This window comes from Enhydra lutris, unplaced genomic scaffold, assembly GCF_002288905.1.
Source record: "Enhydra lutris kenyoni isolate GAN:26980312 unplaced genomic scaffold, ASM228890v2 scaffoldscaffold122, whole genome shotgun sequence".
Lineage (NCBI taxonomy): Eukaryota > Metazoa > Chordata > Mammalia > Carnivora > Mustelidae > Enhydra > Enhydra lutris.
In genome coordinates, this window is record NW_019154206.1 from 400,021 (window position 1) to 411,571 (window position 11,551).

At 51.9% G+C, this 11,551-nt stretch overlaps 1 protein-coding gene across 1 annotated transcript; it reads left to right on the forward strand.

Moving 5' to 3' along the window:
* The first annotated feature begins 218 nt into the window (after positions 1-218).
* On the forward strand, positions 219-10,585 carry LOC111139847 (zinc finger protein 586-like). Its single transcript, XM_022492256.1, has 4 exons — positions 219-231; positions 765-882; positions 1,620-1,631; positions 10,117-10,585. The coding sequence occupies exons 1-4, from the start codon at positions 219-221 to the stop codon at positions 10,583-10,585; spliced, it is 612 nt and encodes a 203-aa protein (XP_022347964.1).
* Positions 10,586-11,551: the final 966 nt, after the last annotated feature.

Sequence of the window (11,551 nt, forward strand, 5' to 3'; positions counted from 1 at the left end):
TCTCCCATAGGTCTCTTGTAAGGAGAGCCAAAGTGAACATCTTTCAGATGTTCTAAGTTGTTCAACGTGGTAATCACTAGCCACATGTAGCTATTTAAATGTAATTTTAAATTCACCCAAAATTAAAATTGAATTCCTCAATCACATCAACCACATTTAAACTGCTCACTAGTTACAAACAGAACATCTCCCTCATCTCTAGAAAGTTGTTTTGCATAATGCTGTTCGAAGGTAAGTGGATGATGGGATATTTTTAAATCTCTTGTGATCAACTGATCAGTGAGAAGGATAGAGAAGGCCAGACTGCACATCAGGGGTCAGCAGAGTAGCAGTGCGTGGTTTTTTTTATCTGGGCTTGGATAAAAGAGGAAAACAAAAAGGTAGGTAGGACGTCACTGGGAGAAATTAGCATACAGACCACGGAGTCGGTAATCGTGGGTTTCAGTGTCCTTTCTTGGGTAGGCGAAACAATGCTCCAGTTCTTTGCGAACATTTGCTGAAACTTCACAGGGAAGCAGAGTTCACTGGAGAAAATTCCTCAAACTATGTAGACATGTATGGATGTACGTGCATTTGCGAAAACAAACCAAAAAAGGACGCCGTATATGAAAAAACAAATAGCCTACGCGTGTGGGTGTCCGTTGGGTCCCACACGCCGGCGGCGCAGAACAACCACGTTCCCACGATCCCTCCCCGGCGCCGTCGCCGTTTGGACTTCATTTCCCAGAAGGCCATTCATCCCGCCCCGGCCACCCTGCCTGCAGCGTGCCCTCTGGGAGATAAAGTCCCGAACTCGGCGTTCGGGCCATCGGCGGAAAAGCGGACCGGAAGTGGCTTTGGCGAGTGTGCGCACTCCGGCGGCTGGCGGTGCCGCGCCGCTCTGTGAGGGGCGGTGCTGGTGAGTCCGCGGTTTCGGCCTGAGGGCTTTTGTGAGTGTGAGGCGCGACGAGGCCCGTCTGTGCACGCTGTGGTAGTGACTGTGTAGCTGGGCGGGTCCCGGAGGGCAACGCGGACCCGGGGATGGGTCGCGGGGACGCCGTTGGGGGACGGAGGAGAAAGGAGGGGCCGTGGGCGAGAGCGCATGCGGAAGGCTGCGAAGGAGAGACCTGCGCGTGCCCGTGAGACCTCAGCTGTGGATGGCCAAATGTGGCACTGCACGTGTACGTGTTGGAGAGGAGGGGTGTTTGGTATGTGAGGTACCACCTGCGTGTGGATATGAGACCTCAGGTATGTGTGGGAACCCAGGGCGTCAGTGTTTATGTGTGCAGGTGTAACCCTAGGTGTGTGCGTGTGGCCAAGTGTGTCACCGCGTGTGCGTTTCAGAGGGGAAGGATGTCTTGCTGGTGAGACACCACTTGTGTGTGCAGATGAGACCGCAGGTGTGTGTAGGAGAGCCCAGTGTGTCAGTGCCTGGGTGTGCAGATGTGATCTCAGGTATGTGCATTTGACTGGATGTGTTACCGCTTGTGTATGTCAAAAGGGAAGAGTGTATTGCATGTGTGACACCACTTGTGTGTGCAGATGAGACCTCAGGTATGTGTGGGTGGTCAGGTGTGTCACCATGCATGTTTGTGGGGAAGGGACGCTTTGTATGTATGACACCCCCTTTGTGTCTGCAGGTGTGACCTCAGGTGTGTGCCTGTGGCCTGTATCCCTTAGCCATCACTCCCAGTCCTCTTTTCTCCAGCCCCTGACAACCATTAATCTACTTTCTGTTAATCTGTCTCTGTTCTGGACATGCGATATAAATGGGATCATAACAGTATGTGGCTTTTTTGTGTCTGGCTTCTTTCACTGAGCAAAATGTTTTTCAAATCCATGTTGTGCCATATATCAGTATTTCATTAAATTTTTAAAAATTTTAATAGCTGAATAATAATCCATTGTGTAGCTATACCACAGTTTGTTTACCCAAATAATGGTACTGTGAACATACAGATTTTTGTGTGGACATATGTTTTCCATTTGGAGGAAGGAGGCAGTTGGGTCTTTCCCAGGAATGCTCATGTGTATGGCCACACGTGCTCCCTAGTGCCTTCGCTCATCCAGCAGTATTTCATTTTCCAGAATCCCAGCCCTGAGTCCTGAAGTGAAAGCCAGGAGTCTGACCGCTGTATGGGAGTAGATGGGAGGAGGCAGTAGCTCTGGGAACTGGAATCCATCTCTGCAAGACTCACCCACAACCTGGGATCTCTGTCTGGGACTAAGACCACATGCTCCCTATCCTGTAGCTGCTGAAGTCAAGCAGCCAAGAGACAGAGCAGAGTGGCAGGCAATGGAGCCTGAGGAGCCAGGTGAGGCACATGTCAAGGTGGTGGTCACAGGGCTGGACATTTTCAGAAACCAGATTTTCCCTCAGAATATGCCCTGCTGCCCTCACTCTACTGCCCTGCCATCCTCAGCCTAGTCCAGACGACCACCTCTTCACGGGTCTCCTGCCTCCCCTTCCTGCCTCTGTTGCCCTCTGCACCGCACCAGAGAGGTTTTTAAACCCTGAGTGGTGAGGCCACCTCTCCCTTAAGCCTTCTATCCCTGCCCTGGTTGTCACAGCAGCGTTGGCAAACTCTCCCTGTAAATACCAGGTAGCTAACATTTCAGCTTTGTAGGCCAAGAGGCAAAACCCAAGATGTCAGGTAGGTCCTTAATCTAACAAGAGAGAAAACACATACCCACGTGTTTTTTTCCCCTGATGAAATCCAGAACTTTATCGAATACTGAAATCTGAATTTCATGTAACATTAATCTTCTGATGATTTTTCCCTCCCAACCACTTAAAAATGGAAAAACTCTTCTTAGCTCACAGTCTGTACAGAAATGGGCTGTGGGACTGACTTGCTAAACCCTGATGTGACCAAATCCACACTTCTTCCCATGCCTTCTGGGCCCTGCATAACCTGATTCCTGCTTTTTTCCAGGGCTCACCCTTTGCCCAGCCTCTGGGCACTGAATAGCATTTAAACGTAGATATTACCTCAGAGGCCCTCCCTGGCCACTTGATTCAAAACAGGTGCCACACCCATCTACATTATGTTGTGTTGTTTTGTTTTGTTTAGCATTCCCATTTATCATAGACTACAAATTTCATGGTGTGGTGCACAGTCCATGGCATATTTGTTAAATGAATGAGTGAACAGTCACCTTTCTGCAAAAGATACTATTACTCAGTTTTACAGATAGAAAACCCAGGCCTTAGGTGAACTGAGCAAGCCAAGATCACCCAGCAGAGAGTGGTGAGATGGATTTGATCTTAGGTCTGACAGATTCCACTTATCCCTCATGTTCACTCTTTCCAGTCTAGGAATGACACTGGGAGGAAGGGGTGGGCACGCGGTACATCAGGGCCTCACGTGAGCCCTTCACTCCTGGGAGTCTCACAGGACTTGAATTCAGGATGGCTGGGACTATTGCTTTTCCCTCAGAGCACTTTCCTATCTGTATCTCACTTTGTCCCCAGACAGTCCCTGTAGAGGCATCCTGACAGGAGTCTGCTGCCAGTGCTGTCTGTAAACCTGAAAGCATAGGGCAGAGACTACAAACTGTTACACAGCATATAATTTACTTTGTGTGAAGTTCAAGAATAGGAACAAGTTGTGTGTTGCCAGAAATCCCGGCAGTAGTCACGCTGGGGCCCGGGAGGGACTTTCCCGGAAAGGATGCCCATCTGGAGCTGTCCACGGTGCTGAATGTCCTAGTGTGAGCTGTCTGAATGGTAACTAAGAGCCCCGTGGAGATATTAAAATGTAAATCAGGTGGCTCAGTGGGTTGAAGCCTCTGCCTTCTGCTCAGGTCATGATCCCAGGGTTGAGATGGGGTTGAGCCCCACATCGGACTCTCTGTTCAGCAGGGAGCCTGCATCCTCCTCTCTCTCTACTTGTGATCTCTGTCAAATAAATAAATAAAATATTTTTAAAAATGTAAATCAGTTAAACTTCAAATTACACATCCAGGGGGCGCCTGGGTGGCTCAGTGGGTTAAACCTCTACCTTCAGCTCAGGTCATGATCTCAGGGTCCTAGGATCCTGAGCCCCACATCGGGCTCTCTGCTTGGCAGGGAGCCTGCTTCCTCCTCTCTCTCTGCCTGCCTCTCTGCCTACTTGTGATCTGTCAAATAAATAAATAAAATCTTTAAAAAAAAAATTAGACACCCAGTTTCTCAATCACACCACCTGTTTTTCTACCATTCAGTAGCCACTTGGAGCTGATGGCTGATCAATTGGACAGTATAGCTCCAGAACATTTCCATCCTCACAGAAAGTTCTAGAGCTTGATCTGGACAGTGGCTATACAGGTGTGTGGATTGGCCAAAACCCATTCAACTATGGGGCGCCTGGGTGGCTCAGTGGGTTAAGCCTCTGCCTTTGGCTCAGGTCATGATCTCAGGGTCTTGGGATCTAGTCCCGCATTGGGGTCTCTGCTCGGCGGGGGGCCTGCTTCCCCCTCTCTCTGCCTGCCTCTCTGCCTACTTGTGATCTCTCTCTCTGTCAAATAAATAAATAAAATCTTAAGGAAAAAAACCTCATTCAGCTGAGCACTCATGAATCTACTAAAAATATATCTTTTTGAAACCAGACTCAAGTATCACTGTGTGGGTTCAGATCCTCACCCATCACTTGCTTTGTATCTTTGATTTAACCTCTTTCTGACCCCCTGTCCCTTCCTGTAGAACAGTGATGATAGTACCTCTTTTTCCTCACATTAGGGCACTTGGCCAGAATTGCACAGCCAGCCCTTGAGAAGTTTGCGCCCTAGGGATGACATGGAGCTGCAACACAGGCAGCTGCAGCTGCTCTCAGGGACTTGGTCTTGGCTCAGAGATAGTCCCCCGTTTTAGAGGCAGGGGTCTGAGGCCCAGCCTCCAAGGATCATATCAGAGGGCTGCTTTCTTTGGGGCCCTGACCTCAGTGACCCCCGGCCCAGTGTAGGAGCCAGGACGGGATGAAGGTTGTAAAGGTGGTGTGCCTTCTGGCAGCAAGGACACCATGCGGTGGTCCTATGTTTTATTTCACAGAGACTTTCTAAGACATAATGCCATCCATCCTCCCTGGAGTCTGTGCTTTTTGTACCCAGGAAGAAATTGGCCCAGAGCAGGGATATGGCCTGTTAGTGGGTCACAGTGGAGCTGTGGGTCCAGGGCTTCGTACTCCAAGTATTTGTCATCCTCTGGGTCACTGTGGACCCATGGTGGCTGTGTAGACCCCTTTATAAGAGCCCAGGTAGGCTGTCACATCCCCAGACTAATTCTGGGGTGTGTGGGTCACCCCATCTGTCTATGTGGACACAGCCTTCTCCACAGGACTCACTATCTTGGCTGGTAATGGATGGGGACAAGAGTGGGGGTGCCTCCATGGAAAAGTTATACTGCAGCAAACATCTTACCCCTCGATGCCTCAGTTTCCTTCCTGTAAAATGGATCAGGTAGTGTCGATCCTAACTATCCCCCATAGGGACAGAATGAGAATCAAGCAAGCCAATGAAAGGTGCCCACATCATGACTGGCATGTAGTAAATGTTGAGGGCTGTGGTTCTGCCAAGTTCTGGAGGATAAGCAGGAGGGAGCAGACCCAGGGCGAGCAGTGCAAGAGGAAACACCTATGGGAGAGTCTGGACCAGGAGGGCCAGAGCCCCTGGGAAAGAGTTTAGCAGCTGGCAAGGGGAGGGATGTGAGGTGAGGAGACTTTGGGGCTTGGGCCTCTGGGGCCTGAGGGCAGATCTGGCCTCCCTCACATCCGCTCCCCTCCGCCAGCTCTTCCTTCTCAGGGGAGCATCAAGGAAGACAAGCCCAAGGCCCAAGATACTGCATTGCCAGCAGATGCCTTACACATGAGTTTCCAGAAATGTCAGTCATCTCAGCAGGCATCCTCCTTTCTATTCTTGATTCTGTGATGCTCGACCACTCGCCACTGGAATGGAGCCACAGCTCCCAAGGAGCATGAGTCCTGGGGCAGGGCCCCTTCCTCAGTGGCCAGGGCTCTCTTCCTCCTCTTCCTCTCCTTCTCCCTTCACTCCACGGTGGGGCTGAGTGAGCCTGTCAGTCTAGGGCACCTTGGATTAAATTCATGCCTGGACCAATCTGGAACACAGGCTCTTTATGGTCACCCTGTTTACCAGCCAACATCCAGGAAAAGGACAGAGCAGGGACTGGCATATGCCGACACCAGGAAAATGTTAAAGGGTAAATGAGTGAATGGGGGCACCGAGCAGCATTTAGAAAGGTGGTTGGGGGCTTTGAGTATTGATGGTAAGTAGTTCCTCTGAAATTGATGGTGCCTGCTGACAGGCCCTTTATTCATGGGGTCCCCAGGGAGACAGCCACACAAAGGCAGAGGGATTGTTGCCATGGTCTCAGGGTGCTGCCATGGGGCAAAAAGTCCAGGTTGGGGACACTTACTGGTCCCAGAGCACATGTGGCTGGTCTTGGATGCCATCACATCCTCCAAGCCTCCCCTGCCCAGCCCTAAAGTGGATGTAGGCCACACAGGTGTGACAGATGGCTTTGTTGGGGGCTGACAGGGGCCATCCAGCTGTCTCTCTAAGGCCACAAACCTGAGTGCTTTGGGAAGGGATGAGGCATCACTGTGTCTTAATCTGCTTAGGTTCCTATAGCAAAATACCGTGAAACGTGTGGCTTAATCAACAAATTTATCCCTCACGGTTTTGGAGACTGGAAGTGCAAGATGAGGGTGCCCACAGGGTTGGGTTCCGGTGAGCGCTTTCTTCCTGGCTTCCTAATGAGCTACCTTCTCTCTGTGTCCTCACACACTGAGGGAGGGAGGGAGACGAGAGCACACATGCTTTGGTCTCTCCCTCTTCTTATGAGGGCACTAGTCCCATTGTGGGGTCCCGTCCTCATGACCCCATCTAAACCTAATTCTCCCGCCAAAGGCTGCATTTCTCATTACCTTCTTGCTGAGGAGTAAAGCTTTAACAGGAGTTTGGAGACAACACAATAATTCAGGTGAGACTGCAGTACCCAGTGTCAAGGTGTTAACAGCGCCACTCACAGCATGAGCCACGCCCCTCCCCCATGACAAGAGGGTGTTTCCCAGAACATTCACATCCTACTGTTCCCCATGCGGCTGGCCCTGTTCAGATGGGGTCCATGGCTGAGCCAACGTATGTGGGATGTTTCAGAAGCCAGTGACATTTAAGGACGTGGCCATAGACTTCACATGGGAGGAGTGGGGGCTGCTGGGCCCCACACAGAGGATCCTGTACCATGACATGATGCTGAGGAACTATGGCAACTTGGTGTCCCTGGGGAGGCCTTCCTGTCACTTCTTCAACCATGTCCCATGTGTGTGCGTTTCCATGTGTGCTCACACATACATGTACATATTTATCCCCTGCCTTGTCCCCAGTACCCCACACCCAGGTATGTCCTTGCTCTGACCTGTGTCCTCCAGTTGGTTCCCGTCTGTGCAGAGTGGACGCCCTACCCCATATCACCAGAGAGAGACCTCCTGTGCCTGGGGCACACACGCTGCCCTGTTGGGTCTGTTGGGGTCTGGCTGGCTTGTGACAATAGCATCAATATTTCCCTCCTACTTTCTAACGATGCGCAGGACTTCCCGATTGCAAACCAGATGTGATCTCCAAGCAGGAGCAGTGGGAAGATCCCTGGACTATGGAGAGAGGTGTCCCAAGAGGTCCAGATGAGTGAAGTTAGCATCTACCAGATCAAGTGTTTTTTAAAATTAATCTTCCTCCCCCCAGTTTTTTTTCAGGTATAATAACAGACAAAAAGTGTATATATTTAAACTGTACAACATGATGTTTTGAAATACATATACAGGGGCGCCTGGGTGGCTCAGTGGGTTAAGCCGCTGCCTTCGGCTCGGGTCATGGTCTCAGGGTCCTGGGATCGAGCCCCGCATCGGGCTCTCTGCTCAGCAGGGAGCCTGCTTCCTCCTCTCTCTGCCTGCCTCTCTGCCTGCTTGTGATCTCTCTGTCAAATAAATAAATAAAATCTTTAAAAAAAAAAAAAAAGAAATACATATACATTATGAAATGATCACCACCATCAAACTAATTGATATATCCATCACTTCACATAGCTGTGATATTTTTTCTGTGGCGAGAAAGATTACAATGAACTCCTTTAGGAAATGTGAGGTACACAATACAGTTTTGGAACTGTGGTCACCATAGTTACAATACTATAGTTCAGATCAGTTTATTTCTCCTCCTGGGGCAAAGAGGTGCGACATATATCGACCAGAAAAGAGCCAGTAGGCAGAAGCCTGAAAACAAAACCGATAGTCACTTAGGGATCACTTCCTGACACGCGACAGGCACTAATCCGCCTCCTGTCTCTGTGATTTGCCTGTTCTGACATTTCATATAAATGAAGTTTATATAAATGTATTTGTATAAATCCATTTGTTTTTCCTATAGATACAGGTCATACTATGTGTGGTCTTTTTGTGTCTGGCTTCTAACCTCTGGCAATAGTGGTCTATGAACGCTCATGTCCCGGTTTTTGTTTGACTGTTTTCCATTATGTTGACTAGGCCATGTTGTGGTAAGGGTGTGGTTGTAAAACACCCCCAGTGGCAGCTGACAGGTGGGGTGGCTCTTGGTGGCCTTGGCCCCTAGCCTTTCTGTGTTCCATTCTGCCATTTTCCTTCCTTACCATGCAGAAGAGGCTTGACAGCAGGCCTGTGGCCACCATTCTTGGAAAGGCCTGGTGCAGGGTTGGCCTTTGACTGGCCTGGGAACATGGATCGTGGGAGGATTCCCACCATGTCTTAAATGGTAAGGGTGTCTCACTGCGCCCAGATTATTTGTCCAGACAGTGTCGTTTATACTGAATGCCTATTTTACTTCTGAGAGTGTGGGATTTTGGTAGGTGCTACACAATGGGTGCATATGTGGCCAGCCCGCAGTCAAACCCTGGGCACAGAGTCTCGAACAAACCAGAGAATACACTTTGTTCACGTCCAGTGTAGGAGGGGTTTGGTGCACGCTGTGTGGCTCCACTGGAAGAGGGCTCTGCCCCCTGTGCCTTTTCCCATCATGGATTTTGCCTGGTGTCCTTTTGCTCTAATCAGTCACAGCCACAGTGTGGTACTTTGTCGAGTCCTATAAGTCCTAAGGAGTCAACAAGCCTGTGGTGGTCTTCTGGACCTTGATCTCTTCAATCTTCTGTCCTCAGCTGCAGGAATGCCACTGAAAGGCGCAGTTCTGTGTGTTCCAGTCTGACTGAGGTTCTGTCCGTCCCCTTCAGACTCAGTGCACAGTCGGGTTAGGGCTTGAGCATGTTTCTTTGCTTATTTTTCAGACACAGAGCCTGGGCCCCAAGCTGCATGGCTGCCTTTAGAGAAAGATGCTCTGCTTCAGGGTCCGAAGACAGTGGGACTTACAGGGCAGGATTTCTGGCACACCATCCAGAAAGAAGCCACAGAGTAGGAAGGCCAGGTGGTGGAGAGACAATGCCAAGTAATGACACTCAGCCAGGGGAAGAGGAGCCCAGAGTGGAGCCTTGCAGGGACTTTCTCCTGGCACCCATTCCTCACTGAGCACCGGTCCTCTCAGTGCTCAAGCTCCCACAAGCCACGTTGGCAAAAAGGGCCTCACCTGCCTTTCAGTCCTAGATCAGGGGCACCCTGCCAAGAAGAGAGTGTATGTATGGAAGCCCCCCGCTCTTTTCCAGACCCAGTCACCCACAGGGAGCTCACACTGTGGGAGACACGCTGGTGTGTGGTGGGTGGGGAGAGATGGCTTTGGCAAGAATACACACCTTGGGGGCGCCTGAGTGGCTCAGTGGGTTAAAGCCTCTGCCTTCGGCTCAGGTCATGATCCCAGGGTCCTGGGATCGAGCCCCACATCAGGCTCTCTGCTCAGCAGGGAGCCTGCTTTCCTTCCTCTCTCTCTGCCTGCCTCTCTGCCTACTTGTGATCTCTGTCAAATAAATAAATAAAATCTTAAAAAAAAAAAAAAAAAGAAAAGAAAAGAATACACAACTTGTGGGCTCTCCACGGATTCCCAGTAAACGGAAGGCCTACACGTGCGAGGAGTGTGGGAAGGCCTTCGGACAGAGCACACATCTCGTTCAACACCAGAGAACGCTCACCGGCGAGAAGCCATACTGTGGCGGGAGTGTGGCCGGCCTTCCAGCAAGAACTCTTCGCTTGTTAAGCACCGGCGGGTGCACACGGGCGAGAAGCCCTTCAGCTGTGGGGAGTGCGGGTGCGCCTTCAGCCGGAGCTCGCACCTCGCGCAGCCTCAGCGAGTCCACACCAGGGAGAGGCCGTTCGCCCGCTGTGAGTGCGGCAGAGCCTTTGCCGAGTCTTCAGGCCTCCTGGTCTCCCACAGGACCCACGCGGGGAGAGGCCTTGTGAGTGCCGCATGTGCTACAGGGCGTTCGGCCTCCTCTCCTCGCTGGCCGAGCACGAGCGCGGCGCTCCGGGAATGTGGGAAAGGCTTCAGCCAGAGCTGCTCCCTCCGCAAGCTCCTGAGGACACGTACGGGTGAGAAGCCGCACCCCTGCGGGCACCGCGGCCACTCTTTCGGCCAGAGCTCCTTCCTGGCCAAACACCAGCGGGTGCGCACGGGCGAGCGGCCCTACGCAGGTGGAGAATCGTGAGGACCTTCAGCCAGAGCACGCTCCTCACCCGGCACGAAGGGATCCACACTGGGGAGAAGCCCTCTGTGTGTGGGGACCGCGGAAGGGTCTTCGTGCAGAGCGCCGCCTCACCCTCCACCTGGGACGCACACCGGGGAGGGGCCCCACAAGTGCAACGAGCGCAGCAAGGCCTACATCTAGATGTTGCACCTCACCGAGCACTACCGGGTGCACACGGGGGAGCGGCCCTACGTGTGCAGTGTGTGCAGCAAAGCCTTCAGCCGCGGCGCACACCTCATGCAGCGCCGGTGCGTCCACGCGGGCGCCGGACCCTGCATACGCCGCCTGAGCCGGAAGACCGTCCGCGAGCCTGCGGTCCTCCTTCCCCGTCGGAGGGTTCAAGCTGGACAGAAACCCTTTAAGTGTCACAAATGTGAGAAAGTCTTCAGCCAGGGCAGATCTCTGGCCCGGCACCGGAAAGTGCTTTCCCAGGGGACACCACGTGAGTGCAGCGGGTATCAGAAGACCCTCGGCAGCTCTTCCGCGCTCATCCCTTAGTGACCTGGGCGCGCGCCAAACATGGCGGCGACCCGTCGACCTTGGTGTGGTGTTTCTCCTCGGCAGAGGGCGCCGGGAGGATCAGCAACCCCGGGCCGGTGCAGAGCAGCCCCCTGCCGTCATACACGTCTCGCTGCAGGGTCAGGCGGTTGGGTGAGAAAACCAGAGTAGCCTTCAAGGGGAGCAGCAACCCTTCCCAAGCTCCATCATGCAGGTTCCCACAGATGTCCACCAGGTGGGACACCAGGTGGGAGAGACCACGGTCCCAGCAGGTCTGGACCAGTCGTTTCAGTTTTTGCCAAGGCAAAAATGAAATTAAAAACAAAACCCCAAAAACATGAAACTTAAAAAGATGCTTTTTCAGGGCACCTGGATAGCTCAGTCAGTTGAGCTTTTATCCACTTTAGAGAGAGTGCACAAGCTCTCTCT